This window comes from Falco punctatus (assembly GCF_963210335.1).
Source record: "Falco punctatus genome assembly, chromosome: 7".
Classification (NCBI taxonomy): Eukaryota; Metazoa; Chordata; class Aves; order Falconiformes; family Falconidae; genus Falco; species Falco punctatus.
In genome coordinates this window covers 56,381,610-56,396,495 of record NC_137587.1, presented here as the reverse complement: position 1 = coordinate 56,396,495, position 14,886 = coordinate 56,381,610, and the positions used below count along the sequence as shown (strand labels likewise).

Genomic DNA, 14,886 nt, shown 5'->3' with positions numbered 1-14,886 from the left:
AAGCATTAAAGAAATAGTCATAGATAATCTGATTTTCATTTTTAAATAACCAGCTGCAGAAATGTAAATCTGCACATTTTCTTCTTTAACTTCGTAATTCAGGAGTAAAAGGTGATTTGTTCAGAGTGTAGAAGGTATCGCTGAAGTTTAAGGGATGGACAATTGATTAAGGAATTGGAAACAGCATTAGAAAATAAATGGAATGAGCAAATGTCTATATGTCCAAATGACAGAAAAACTTCTTAAAAACAAATACCACACACATACATATACACACACCCCCAAAAAAAGAGAGAGAGAGAGAAAAGGAAATAAACACTGGGAAACTAAATGAAACTGTTACTTCAGTGTAGAGGAATTTTTAAATTTTCATTATGTGCTCAGATTTCATTTTGCACCTATGAAAGTACTGTCAGTTATTCATAAAAGAATAACAAATTGTTTAGAACATGTTGTAGACATGCAAAGGAAATCATTCATTCATTAATGCAAAAGGATTATTTAAGATCGTTTCCATGCTTATATAATTTCTCATAATTTGTTTCAAAAAAAGAACTTCTGCAACATCTTATTTGTTGTTATTCAGGACAGCGGAATTGCTGGAGGGCGCAGCAAGAGCTGAAGAGCATGCAATTAACACAAAAAGGAAAAACCACAGCAGAAATTCTAGCCAAAATCTCAGCCCCCTTGAGTCTTCCTATGACAGCAGAGAATGCAGATGGGGGCAAACAGAAATCGCCACCACACAGGCTTCAGCTAACAAGCACACACACACATACAATGCAGGCAATCCCACAATTTGAAATTCCAACACAGGTCAAGACGTAAGCCCGCCTCAAACAGTGACTAGAGGCAGCCAGTGTGGCGAGATCTCCCTCCAGCCTCTTTACTTCCACTGGTTAATATTAAGAACAAAAATTCTGGGAATCTGGATTACATCCATCACTGACATATAACTGCAGGTCACTATACAGTGCCTCAGATATAATATAAGGCTAATAAATTCTTATTTTGTAGAGCTTTTAAAGGGACTTGAGTAACAATTCTGCTTAAAACAGCAGTGATCTAGATCTGTAAAACAGCAGTGATCCAGACTGAAAGAGCCTCAATGTAGATGTGACTGTCATAACACAGTTTTGCCTTTATGTTCCCATACCAGATTATATGTCTATTTTCTCAGCAGAAAGGAAGCTGAATACCTCTGCCATTCAACAGTGCAGATGCAGGGTATTTTTGAAACATTGGCTATTTTGCAATTACCTTTAAGTCATGAAATGTTGCACTGTACCGTACCGTTTTCTTTTGAAATTCTCTATTATGTGGGTACTGTGAATCACCATATTCATGTATGCAGCTGACTCACTTCACAGTGTAGAGAGCATTTTATTCACTTTAACTCTCAGATGGATTCTTAAATGAACAGACAGCTAATTTCAAAGATGAACATTTAATCATTTTCAACCCATCTTCCCTTTGCCTCCCCCTCTCCCCCTCCTGCAGTTCAGCTTGAAGGCCACCGCAGTTAACCCACAGATCTACCACTGTTTTACTGGATTAATTTGATCATGGGCTGTATTGTCAACAAGGAAAACTGTATTAATTAATAGCTTGCAGATAACTAGTGAGGACACCAGGGGCCATCTTGTTAACCAAAGACCACACAGTAGCCCAAAAGATCTTTATCCTAGAAATGAAATATTTCAAAAGCTCCTCAAATTTGCAGGCTCTTGGGGTGAAGGGGAAGAAGTTTCTAATAACCACTCCCCTTGGGTGACAAGTTTATTTTCATGCAATATTTAAAGAAATGAGGATTTCCTGCACAGCTGTTACAGTGTCCTTGGAGACACCATTTTCAGGCACTCTGTGTAATCATCCCTCTGCTCCCTCTTAATTCTAGTCAACAACAGCCACAGGCAGATTACGTAGCTGGGACTTGACCGACACAGCTAGGAGCCCCTAACAGCACTCATAAGCCAAGTGATTTTTTTTCCTGTTGTCATATCACATATAAATACAAAACGGTTAAGAATCTGGCACTTTTCAAAAATCCACTGATGATTAAAAAGCATCTCCATGTTTTGCTAATCAAATGAAAAAAACATAATCTTATAAAACACTGGGCTAATTTTAGACTTAAATACTGACAAGGTCTGTGGTTATTCCTGTTTACATGTCAGTGGCCATGATCTCCATGGCATTCATCATGCTTTCCTGCTTTCTAACTTAGGCAACTTACCCCTCGTGAAAGGCACTAAAACTTTGGATACAGATCTTGCAAAATATGAATTAAAGAGAAGGCCATTGGCCAGAAATTTTAAGTCTCACTCCTTTTAGAAAAACAGCGAGTTCAAGACTCGTGGTCTACAAACCTGGCCATCTGCTTATATGCTTCTTCAGCCACCGCAAAGATATGTGGATCCATATCCCCCATATTCTGGCCACTGTATGCATTGATGATATCTTCGCCATAGATAGGCAGTTGTTCATAAGGATTTATGGCCACTAAGACAATACCTACAAAGGAAATGAGAAAGAAAGGAATTATTAATAGATGTTTCAAAATAAAACAAACCAAAAAATGGCTTTAACACCAACTTTTGTTCTAACCTTTCTAAAAATATTAACTAAAAAACAAGGATTTGATATGCTGACTTCAACAGGTACTTATTCTGACCACAGTTTTGAGTACAAAAAGCACCAGAAGAGTTTACTTCTACTCTGCTTTAGGCAACACATTAGGGACAACTTTTTACTTTTTCTCTCAATCTGCCTTTTCTAAAGCTAGCATGCACGAAACAGATTCAGACTGTATCAACTTGAAACACCACCTGCCCAGTGTAGTAAGCCAACGAATGTGCACTCTATTTCCCTGTATTTTACTGTGGATTACAAATGATAAGGTGATGTGTTAATTATAACTACTACATGGCCTCAATGACTGTCAGTTTGGATACGTGAAGTGTGTTAACCCTTTAGCTGTTATGCTATGCCCAGGAATCTTCAGTTTTTATAACAAGCAACAAAGTAGAGTCATGGTGTAATCGGCATTCCAGACATCCCTGTCAGTCAGGCAGGACAACCTCCTGCTCAAAGGGATCAAAAAAACCCCTATGTAGACATATTTCATAGGGCTGATACACAGCGGTATACAGAGGTGTCAGGAAGTTAAGTGATCACAGCTCTAGCAGGCACCATAAAACCCTCCTCTTACACACCTGTGTGTATAACTACTTATACCTTGCATGTTCTAGTTTTCCCATCCCAATTAAACACATATCTGCCTTTTTTAATACCACTCATTACTACAGCATTTCTAAATTCATGCCATTCTTTTACTCTCCCTGCACAGGGAAACTTAAGTCTTACTCCATACATCCTTCCCAGCCACAAAGTGAGATCTCAAATGCTTTTGGTATGATTTTCTTTTTCATGAGAAAGGATTAAAGGATTGCTCTGCCCACAGGAATGATTTGAAAAAGATTACTTATACCTTCTTCTCCTGCAGCATTTACCATGGGTAGGGAACACTTATTTGCTCCATGCAGGGGTGAAAACACTGGTCACTGCCATGTGAGACCCAGCCGTGTCAGGGAAACTGTGCTCTCTTGACATGGCAATTCCTCCTCACCTTTACAACGTGATAAGGGGGGGGGGGGGGGGGGGCAGGGGTGGAACAAACTCTAATTTTAACAGTGGCCATTTAAAAATTGGAATTTCTTCTTACACATATATGTTGGTGCCTAGAAGTGACAACGCGGGTGCAGATGGCTGCACAGTGATTACAGCAGGCATGCTGCCCACGCTCCTTGGACAAACCATTGCTGAGGAACCTGCACCAGAAGCATTTCCCTAGCACTCAACTCACTTCTAAGTTTATTCAGAAATACACACACACACGCGCGCGCATGCATTTAGACTTCCTCAATGCAGATCCCAGCCCTCTGCTCTGTGCAGATTACAGTGTTGAGATGTCTATCTAAGAAATCTTCCATGGAAAAGCTGGGAGAAGGGAAGTGAAACCACATACAGTCTGGCACTGCGCTGGGAGCATCATCCCATTTTTAAATCCTGTCATGCATTTATAGATCAAGCACAAACCATAGCAAAAACATTAAACAACAACAGAATATCCTTCATTAAGAGATATGACAGACCTCGATCTATTTCCTCAAATATATGGCAACTTTTACGTCTTAGACCCACCCATATAGGTACAGTCAGTGATTTTTCCATCAGCCATGACTTCACTGAAATTACTCTGGAGCTTGAGTGAAAAGTCTCTATAAAATTTTATGCCAAGTAATGCTGTAATGATGAGCCAAAAAATAAGGGGGGGGTGGGGGGTAGGGAGGGGAAGGGACATCAGTACTAGCAAACTCAAGGAATATTTTAAGTGTTGGTTTTTAACATCTGTCCTCTGTAACTGTGAAAAAATAGTAAAAAGTAAAGTACGGCCGCGCCACCGAGCTGAGCTTCCCATGCTTGCAAGTCTAATCAGAGACACATTAAAAAAACACGTGTGAGGCTTCAGACAATTGCCTCCTGCTTTTGACTATGTTGGCAAAAACAAACCCTTGAATTCAAAACAAGCAGCCCCATGACAAGTCTCCAGCATATTAAATCACTTAACTTCAGTAGCGATCTGTAAAATCAACAAGCAACTACCATCTGGAATATCCAAAACAAGTCAGTTAGGAATTATACGCTTTCTATGGAACTTTTAAATCAGTCTGTCTCACGGGACTATAATTCAGATTAATTTATATATAACTTCTCTTTATCTCCACTAAAACATATTGCTATTTTAAGAAATATCTGGCCTTTCCCAAATCAGATTTATGTGTGTTTTCTTTCCTACAATTACATTAAATTAAACTCTGGCTATTCTTTTTGCCAATCTTCTTATAAATACCCAAAATGAGTGTATATAACTCTTTTATCTTGAACATATTCACCCATCTGCACATAAACTGCCCACTAATAGAAATAATTTATTCATTTAAAGTTTGCTCTCCTGCACTGCAGGCTGTACTTTATACATCTGAACTAACCAGCAGTATTCACTGAGTTTTCATCACAGCCATAGCAGTTTTTCCATAAAAGCATTCAAACTTTCCTTTGTAACTTTTCAGCTTACTTTATTAATTCTTCATTCCATATTCCCAACAGTAAAAGCCAAGTTATAAAACACTTCTGAACTGCTGGTGAAAGGCTGACTTGAAATAAAGAAATCAGGAGGTTTTCTGTTTAAAAGTCTGGATTACTTCAAAATGAAATTTTAAAGAATTTAATATCCAATTGACACATTACACTCTGACAGCATGGTTGAATTCATTTCTAGGGCTGTGGACGTCCATCCATCCCAGTTCTAGTTCTGCTGGTTGAGAATACTGTCACCATAATACTCACGGTGGATTAAAGTGTTTTTAATCTCCTTCAGGCTAAATCAGCTGGGTTAGCTCAAACCACCTTCACATGGTATTTAAACTAGCTTGGCTAATGTGTGAGTCAGATTAAGGAGGCAAATACAGTTCCTTCTGCAGGGAGAGCTCTAAGGCGTTTATCTTTGCAGAGGGAAAGTAACTTGCACTTAAGAGGGGAACTGATAGAGCAGTTTGGAAGGCGAATATCTGCGGCCAAAGGATCAGGCTTTTAAAGGCCGCCACGCCACCATTATTTTCCTTAGCTTATAACATAATATACATACACCTACATCCCAAGCTAAGAAACCCACAGCATACTGCATTCCTCAGGTCGCCAGGCAGCGTTAAACCTCCTTCACCTGCACTTTGACTGCCAGGATCTTCCATGCTACTGGATCCACGTTTCAAATAAATCCACATGCAAGTCACTTGAGTCTTGTCTGGAAGCAAAACAGATGACCAAGCTCCACCAGTCCCAGCCCTCTGGCAGACTCATCCATGAAGAGCTAAAGGCCTTCCAGCCCTATGAGGAACTATAAAACCAGCCAAACCCACAACTAAAGCTGCACTCGGGAAAACATGAAAACAACATGTTTTCCCAAACACAGCAAAACTAGCAGACGGCACGTTCCTTTCAAAAGCCTCTTAAATGACGCTAAACACAGAGCATGACTGTGAGCAGCCGAAACACAAACCAGGCAGGCTGTCTTATGGGAGGGGTACAGCAGCATCAGCAGGCACGGGACCACGAAACTCAGACTGAAAAGCCCTTACAAGCTCAGGCCACAAGACTCCAGTTGCACACAAGCCCTTTCACAAAATGTTCCTCCATGAAGAGCTTTGCTCAAGGGGCACTAGGGAGAGAAACACAGACATTGTCTGAACAGGGGGAACTAAGGTGGTTTCCCAGTGCCGGGACCAGAAGATGCACCTTCAGCAGGGGTTGCCCAGAGAGGCTGTGTGATCCCCATCGCTGGAGATACTCAAATACTCAGACACTTTGACTGTCCAAGCCCTGAGCAACCTGAGCTGGTCAGACTTGTTTTAAGAAAGGAGCTTCACTGAAGACTTCAAGAGGTGTCTTCCAACCTTAATTATTCTGTGCCTCTAGTCATCCTCTGACTGCATGATGGGATGATGGGATGTAGGTATGAATCATCTCCCACTCCTACAGGAATTAAGGCTGGCTGCAAGCAGAGGGTGGCAAAGTCTGATTCAGTCCCCCATGGTCTGGATGTTGTTGAGAGCAGGACTGCAAGCAGATGAACTCTGCTGAGCATCCACAGGTTAGGAATAGCCGGAGTGAGCAAAATGTGGCAGGCCATTACTGCCTGCAGCCTGTCCATCACAGTATGTCTAATGTGCTGGTTGCCTTAGCTCTCCGCACCCATCACCATGAGCTGTGAGAGTGACCAGAAGAGGGAAAATCTGACCCTTGGCAAATTCCATATACAGACCAGAACAGGACAAGGCCTTCAGCTGCAAAACACAAATTCCTGCTTCAGGTACCTACAGCCATGATTAGCTGTCAAGGACAACCTTGCAACATGATTTCCCTGCTCTATAGCTTGCAAAACAGCACAAAGTACAATGAAATTATAAACAGCAAGTCTAGCGATATATGATAACACGGAGAAGGCTCTGGATTGTGATACCAAGAACTGGGACTGTACTACAAAACTCTGATTAGAGACAAAGTTGAATTGTACATTAAAGAAGAAATTATGGGCCATGTTTTCTGCTGGCATAAACTGGGCTGCAAAGAATATAGAAATGATAATTTGACAACACAAACGTGCCTTTGCCTTAATCAGGCAATTACGGGAAGGAAATTTTCAATATCTGGTTTCTAGCAATCACACCATCATATTATGTTCTGTTTTACTCAGCTTAAAATGTAAAAAAATGCGTGAATGACTTAAACTGTCTCTTATGCACTAGCACAACATCCAACATACAGATAAACTAGAGAAATATTTGGAAAATTTGCAAAGTTTATGTATATTGAAAGGTTATATGAAAAGCTAGCAATGTATTTTGACTAAAGACTGAGATTTAAAAGAAACACATGCACACTGAAACAAAAAAGTCCAGAAGCATGACATCTAAATTTTAAGCCAAACTATCTCACAAGGTTTCTTTAAAATAGATCACTCAGCTGCAATTTTGCACTTCCAATGAAGCAATCATTAATTTCCCCCGATTCTGGTCACTGGAAAATATCACAGGCAACTTCAACTTCACATAACCTCTACCACAAGTTAAACAGTATTTTTAAAACCAGGATTGTTTCTAATTCTGATCAGACAAGCATTGGCTCACGTACTGTTACAAATTCGCTCCTATGGTTACACTGATTGCAAAACACGAAAAAGAAAATAAACTGGTATCTTCCATACAGATATGGAGGAGCTGAATGCAGAGGTAGGCGATCATAGCTGGGCAATAAATCCACCGAACAGCAAGGCTGACCTCCTGCATCTGCACCTTGTGAAGCCCTCCTCCAGCCCACACCTATCTAAGCAAGCTTAAGGGGAACACCAACCAGCCTGGAATCTCATTGGCAAGCTAAAATTGCTGTATACATATTTTATAAACAGAGTCCACTGGGAAGCTAGAGGAACACACAGAGAAGTCAATTTTCTCTGAAGCTTAATACTCTCAAGTCTACTTCATGCACTTAACGACCACAAACATACGGACTTCTGTAAGAATAGCACAACACGCCCTATCATTAAATGACTAAGTTAAAGGCTGGCATATCAACTTTCCTTTTCCTGCCTAGGGCATTCTCTGTAAAGATTATGGTATGAAACAACAGTACTTGCCACAGTAGGTATAGATTAGCTTAGAGTCTATAAATCGAACTTTGAGGTTGTGTAAAACAGCAGGTTCATGGAGATAACTGAGTGCTGTGAGGTCATTTTCACCAACAAGTATGTCAGGGTTTCGCAAGGGTGGGAGTTCCTTTGTCTTCGGATCTAGGCAATATTCTAGGTCCTGAAAAATCAAATGGAAATGTGTTGAAAGAGCTGGTGTTTAGGTTTCCTCATTCAGTCCCTCCAACCATTCTTCCCAGCAAAACATGCCCAAGTTACAAAAACACAATGCAAAATTTAAATTCTCTGATGGTTCAAGTTAGCAGTTCTTTCTCCAAAAACATAATTTACAATTTCCCAAAAGGGTTTTCTGTATGTATAACAGGCAACCATAAAGATGGATCATATTTTTAGACTAGTACTTAAGCAAACCCCTTGCTTTTGCTGCCAAATCTTTTCATCAAACAAAACAAAATACTTAATACCATAAATCTAACTAGTCTTTCCATATTATTTTCCTCTGGAGTGGAACAGACAGAGGAAGCAGATTCACATCAGTCTACAGCCAGCTTCACAGACAGTAATATTACAAGAGAATGCTGGCAGAATGCTATGAAGAACACATAAACTGAAAAAAAAGCTACTACATTTTTTGCAGATCTAAATTAATCTCTAATATAGATCTTTTAATTGCATCTGTCTCTAGCTCTAAAATCACTTTATTTACCTGCTGTCTCCTTGTCCCACACAACGTGACTTAACTGGCAAACACCCCCATTCTACTACATGCAATGTGCAAGTGTGCAGCATCACCACACAGCCTGGAATATGTGGGGGGAAAATTAATCTTGTCAGATTAAAAACATTGTACTCAGCTTGCCATATAAGAAATGTGAGTCAAAGACCGACATTCATTCAAGTAAGATATTTTATTTAGAAGTTATTCTATATATATAATCTGGGTTTTTTGCTTCATTGTTATGCAGGCCTCTACATGAGAGTAGGATCTAAGCTGCCCACCAGTAAGAAAAAAAGAAATTAAAAATAAATATTTGACCAACTGCAGTAGATCGTTATTTTCCATTAGAAGACCTGAGGAATCACCATCGTTTTACAACAAAATTAAAGAATCATTTAGATGGCTTGAAAAAAATGAACAGGCCTTGACTAGAAGGATGTGAGCTTTTTGTAGACATCTCATAATTTCTCCACACCATATACAGCATCATTTTCATATTGCCCTTAATCTTTGCCCCTTTTTATCTTTATTAATCTCCTGATGGTTATGCTCAACTTAAAAGTCACAGTTCTTTCTCTGCAACACTCTTCTCCTAGCAACACTGCTCTCACTGGAATATCAAACCAGGGTTACAGGTTTAAAAGCGTAAGCACTAAAAGATGATGCAACTGAACATAACAGGCAGTCAGATAAAAGCAACAATATATTTTTAATTTATTTTAGAAATCGGGCAAAATCAATTTTGTAACTAAAAATACTACTGGAAGTTGGTGGCCAAGAATGACTGCACATACATAAATACTGATATATGTTGACAGTACAGCTTCCTGCGTAAAGACACATCTGTTTCTGTCGACAACAAGAACAATCAGCTTACAACCAATATGCAGACCTACCTTGCCTTCTTCAAGTCGAAGCTGGAGGACTTTATCTCCAGGTTTATAGTCTTTGAGAAGTTCTGCTGACTTCCAGACCTCCTCTGGATCAGGGATCCAAACCCTGGCATACTGCAATACAATAACAACAGCAAAAGGTCAGTGACGACTTCTTCCATTATAGTTAAATCATCAATACGCATGACACCAAAACCACGTTTTTGTTTTTTAAATACATGTTTAACAGCCAAACTTTTAAGCAATGGACAAGTTAATTAGTATGTTTGATGTGAATAAGTTGTTATATCGGAAAAAGGTTACATGAGCTTAATTTTATTACCTACACAAAGAAAAAGGCATTTCCCATGCAAAATAATGCTCCAAGACATACATTCAATGCTGGAAATCTACAAAGAAAAAAAATAATCTGTGTTTTCAGAGATCAAGTATGCAGTAACTCTTCTAAGTAGGTTCTAAATGCATTTGCAGCATAACATTATATAGCTTTTTTCTGCCTTCTTTTTTCTTCCCCTAAGAGAACACATTGGCACATCTGTGTTAATTCAGGCAAAGCCATCTGATCTCAAGTATTAAAAGCTCCTTTCTTTGTAGCTGCAAATAGGGCAAGTTTAAAATGGATTATCTCCACAATGCCAAAAGAAAAAACATGAAATTTTTTGGTTGAAAACCCCTCCAAATAATAGGAAAACAAGCCAAACCAGCATTCCAGTTAATGACCATTTTCACCCAAACTTTATTCATAAAAGTAACCGGAACAAACATATGACTTCTTTCCAAAAACAGAAATAATATTCACACTTTTAAATGAGTGAAAACATAATGGTTATCTCATATACAAGAATCAGTCGAAGGCATACGGAAACCATCTAGTTACTTAGACAGTTGCATGTACATGCAAATAGGTACATATGAAAACAGCTCTTGAGTAACATAAGGAAAAGGCTATGACATTTTTAATATATTAAAGCTTCTGAACTGACGCTCTTGCAATGCCTAGAGAGCACTGAGATCATCCCACTCCCATCACCTTTGCAAACAAAACAGCTTCTTGGCTTTAGAGGTGCAGCCATGTTGCAAAACATTCTCAATCCACTAAACTATTTCAAAATAACCATAATGTATTTGTTAACACACAGCATTTGATGGGAGAGAAAACTGCATTTGGTCATACATCTTCATCGCCTAATCTTATGCAACTTCTTTTGTGCTATTTTTATTTTGTGCCTTTTTTTTTGTTTGTTTGCTATTTTGTAGCATCTTCAGCCTCAAAAAATGCTGATGCTTCTTTCCCCCCCCCCTCTTATTAACCCAGTCTTCCCGCCACTTAAAATTACGCACTTCTTGTTTCTACTAGGGATTTGTTGAAAGACTAACTTGATATTGCCTTCTTGTTGTAAGACGGGAAGCAATAAAACGTGTTCAGCAAAGGCAGTGGGATGGGGAGGGAGACCCGAGGAGTCCCCAGCCCCTGGCCCAGGAGAGGGGTAGGCACCCTGCGGGGCTGGAGGCTGCCAGGGAGGCTCAGTGCCCGGAATTATTGCGAACTTCACAAAGCAGTTTGCTTCCCATACCCAGGATGCTGCTCAAGAACAGTGCGTGTGAGTAATTTACAACAGCCTAAATCAACGGCTTTTTCCCTTAACACGATGCAGCCTTTAAAGCACTGCCACTGCCGCCTTCTAGAAAGCTCCCAAACTCCTGAAAAGCTTATACCATACATGTAAACCGATTCTCCCTACTGAGTGAAAGGAGAAAAATAATGAAATAAAGAATTAAAAATTCACTTTCATCGCTCCCACTACAGAATGTTATGCTCCCACACCTGGTCTGTCTTCATCTTCACTGAATGTTTACGCCAGCCCTAAGAATCTACTTTATACAAAGACAATTTGTTCTTTGTAGGAAATATGGGGTTGTGTTTTGGTTTTTAGATTGAGCTTTATGAGTTTCATACACATTTGCTACTGTTTTCATTACAAAAGTGCAGTATAACTTTTATTATTTACATACTCTCTTCCCCACTCCCCCAAAAGATATGAATACTCATGAATTATTTGAAAAGGGAAAAATCCTTAAAACAGTGCTTCAGTATGTGCTCTCGCCATTCACAGAGCACTGTATATAACAGCAGCAGAGGCCAACAGAAAGGCAGTGGAGCAGCTGGGACAGGAGCAGCAGCAGCCATCATCTGAGCACTTGGATTGTTTGCTTGTTTCAGCCCTGCTACATCCACAACTCACAGGCGAAGAAACGTCTCAGTTAAAATGAAGGTGCGTGCTAACAAGTGTATGAGCCAACGCAAGTACAAACCTACAGAGACTACAGAATAATTTCAAAATAATTAACCAGGATGTGACAATAGAAGCGCAGTATTAGAGTCAAGCAGTGCGCTCAGGATCAATGTCCTCTTTCCTTTCCGCTTGGTTTTAAAATAAAGGATTCCTTGTAAAACTTCATAAATAATATCCAAACTTACCACAGTGCACCTGTTCACAGAACTCTCTTTTATTAAAAAAAAACCAACACCAAACACAACAACAAAAATCCCAACGCTAAAAATCAAAACCCTGCCAGAAAACAGAGAAGTTTTTTATTTTAATGCAAAGATGCTATGGTGTCAGACACAGCTGAAGACTGAATGCATACCACATTTTGCCCAGGTTTCCCCCCCTACCCCCAGCTATAGCAAGAGTTCTCCATCCTCAGTATTTCTGACAGGAAATTGCTTCCTCCTCATCACAGGAATTAACAGAATGCAAAGTAAATGTAACACAAAAGAGGAAAGCATTTAAATTTTGTCTAACAAAACAGGTTTCCTCGCCAGGCTGGTTTCCTCTGGGCTACACAAAGCAACGTTTCATGATGCAAAAATGGCAGCAGCAGCCTTGTAAGACACAAATACTGTTAACTTCAGGTAGCAAATGCTGTGTAGCGGTTTCTAACTCTGTGATCTGTGCCAGCATGAAATGGGCACCTGTAATTTTTTCAGCTGAAACTGTACATTTTCTACTGTCTACAGAAGGAAAAGAGAAAGCAGAAAACAGATCACCATAGAAACTGGGTTACTACGGATAGCTGAACCTTCCTCATGACATAACCCTTCAGATATTAAAGTCATCCTATGAGCACTAAGCTGTAGCTTTTCATCACTAGCATCACTGCCTAGCCTTAAATCCCTGCCAAATAAAACACCTGGTAAAAAGAACAGGTGGGAGGAAAAAGAGAGATGTTCCTAATTATAAGTACTGAATCACTTCGCAACATTCTCACCTCATCAATTTAGCAGAATTATTTGCAAAATCAGATTTTCATTCTATCTTCTGTATAATCAGTTGATGTTAAAAAGCCATTGCTACCTAGCCTTTAGTGGGCTCCAACCCCACAGCAGAAAGCAAAGCACCACTGCTGATGGAGCCTCTCTCAGGAAATACATTACTCTAGTATCAATACTATTCCTGTTTACTAGTATATAAGATCAAGTTTATGACTACATTAAAATAAGACTAAAATACGATAAACTTCTAGACACTGATTTAGAAATCAGCCTTCTAAAAAGGGAAGGGAATTCTAGCCTAAAAATGACAATAAATTCTAAAATTCTAGCACTGAAATGACAATTAAAATTACAGCTAGAATCAAATGACATTTAGTGAAATTGTGCCTTATTACAATCAATGAATATATTACTCGTTCTAATAGTTCAATGCAAATTTGGATCCACCAGAATAAAACTGCTGATAGAGGAGATAACAGTAAGATTTACCCAAGGAAAGGCAGTAATGAAATTTTAGGTAAATATTGTTACCTTTCATGTCACCCCAAGCTTACTAACAGTGTTTCAGTATTGATTTGGCTCTAACAAACTTAGCTTTCCTACCCAGGTAATAATGTTGTACTCTCTCTGCAGGTGTGTTTCTGGCTCACTACTGATGACTTCTTATCCTCATCCGGAAGAGGCACGGGGAGGGCATGCAGCCCATCCTGCCGCGCTATGACACAGCCACACCATCACGCTGGCACTCTGGGCTGGAGGCAGCAGACAGCTATCTTCAGCTGAGCCTTCACAGGACTGCCACTTACTCTAAACAAGCTTAAAAAAACATCTGAATTAAAGTATAAGGCACACAGGTGAGATACCCTTGATTTCAGAAGGAAAACAATTAAATGCACATTGACAGGACAATTCCAAAATTCAGTTTCTTGTCTAGACTGTCTTCCAGCCACAGCAGACTAATGTAAAAAACTCCACCACCTCCAAAATCACATGGAAGAGTGGAATCATCATACTTTGTTCAAAGAAGGACAAGCTGGGCTGCTGAAAGGCAATGGCTTACTGATACCTATACTGTGCCTCTACAAGAGGCCAGAACAGGAAAAAAACACAGGGAGAAGTTTTCATTTTCTGCTGGTGGGTCGGAAAGCTAGCTGTATTACCACAGTTTTATGTAATAAGAAAATATAATAGGAAATGGTAGTATTCTCTCATACCTCATGATTTCATCTTAGGTCACATGAAGAAATCAGCAGACTATAATAATTATCAAATGAGACCATATGACTCACAAAGCCTCTCTTCTGAGATATTAACCTTTTGAAGTACTAATTGGCATTGCTGACAAAATGGAATTAGCTACGCAAGCGGCTCAGCAGTCGCTTCAGCAGTCAAATAGTTTTCTACTTCCATTGCACAATCACAAGTACTGCAGAAGGAGATACAGCTATCTTCCCAGCTTAACAGCTCTTTTGGTAAGAGCTGAAAGAGTTCATGAAATGATCTACATCCTAAAAAGAAAAGGGAAATTTCAATTCATAGAAAGCTGTCTGCAGTTCCTCAGCAAGATCTACTCATACAAGTGAACTTCTATGTTTTTCCCTTTGGCAGAGATCATCTATTAATTTATTCAGACAGCCTCAAAACCCACAGTCTTTCAGGTCTTAACCATGAAAAACCTACGAGAGGCATTGCCCTCCTACCTCTCAAGAATTACCCCTTTTTGGGGACAAATAAA

At 39.5% G+C, this 14,886-nt stretch overlaps 1 protein-coding gene across 11 annotated transcripts in view; it reads right to left on the bottom strand.

The window, feature by feature from the left end:
- The window catches only part of MYO5A (myosin VA), a 105,515-nt gene that overhangs the window by 71,915 nt on the left and 18,714 nt on the right, over window positions 1-14,886 (bottom strand). For 8 of the 11 annotated variants that reach the window (XM_080395052.1, XM_080395053.1, XM_080395044.1 and 5 more), the window contains exons 2-4: window positions 9,878-9,988; window positions 8,252-8,423; window positions 2,370-2,514 (exon numbers count right to left, since the gene is read on the bottom strand). In XM_080395052.1, coding sequence (XP_080251178.1) covers window positions 2,370-2,514; window positions 8,252-8,423; window positions 9,878-9,988 — 428 coding nt within the window. Of the gene's footprint in view, window positions 1-2,369; window positions 2,515-8,251; window positions 8,424-8,969; window positions 9,064-9,877; window positions 9,989-14,886 lie in introns of those variants that run through there. The other 3 variants (XM_080395054.1, XM_080395046.1, XM_080395045.1) reach the window with 3 other exon arrangements.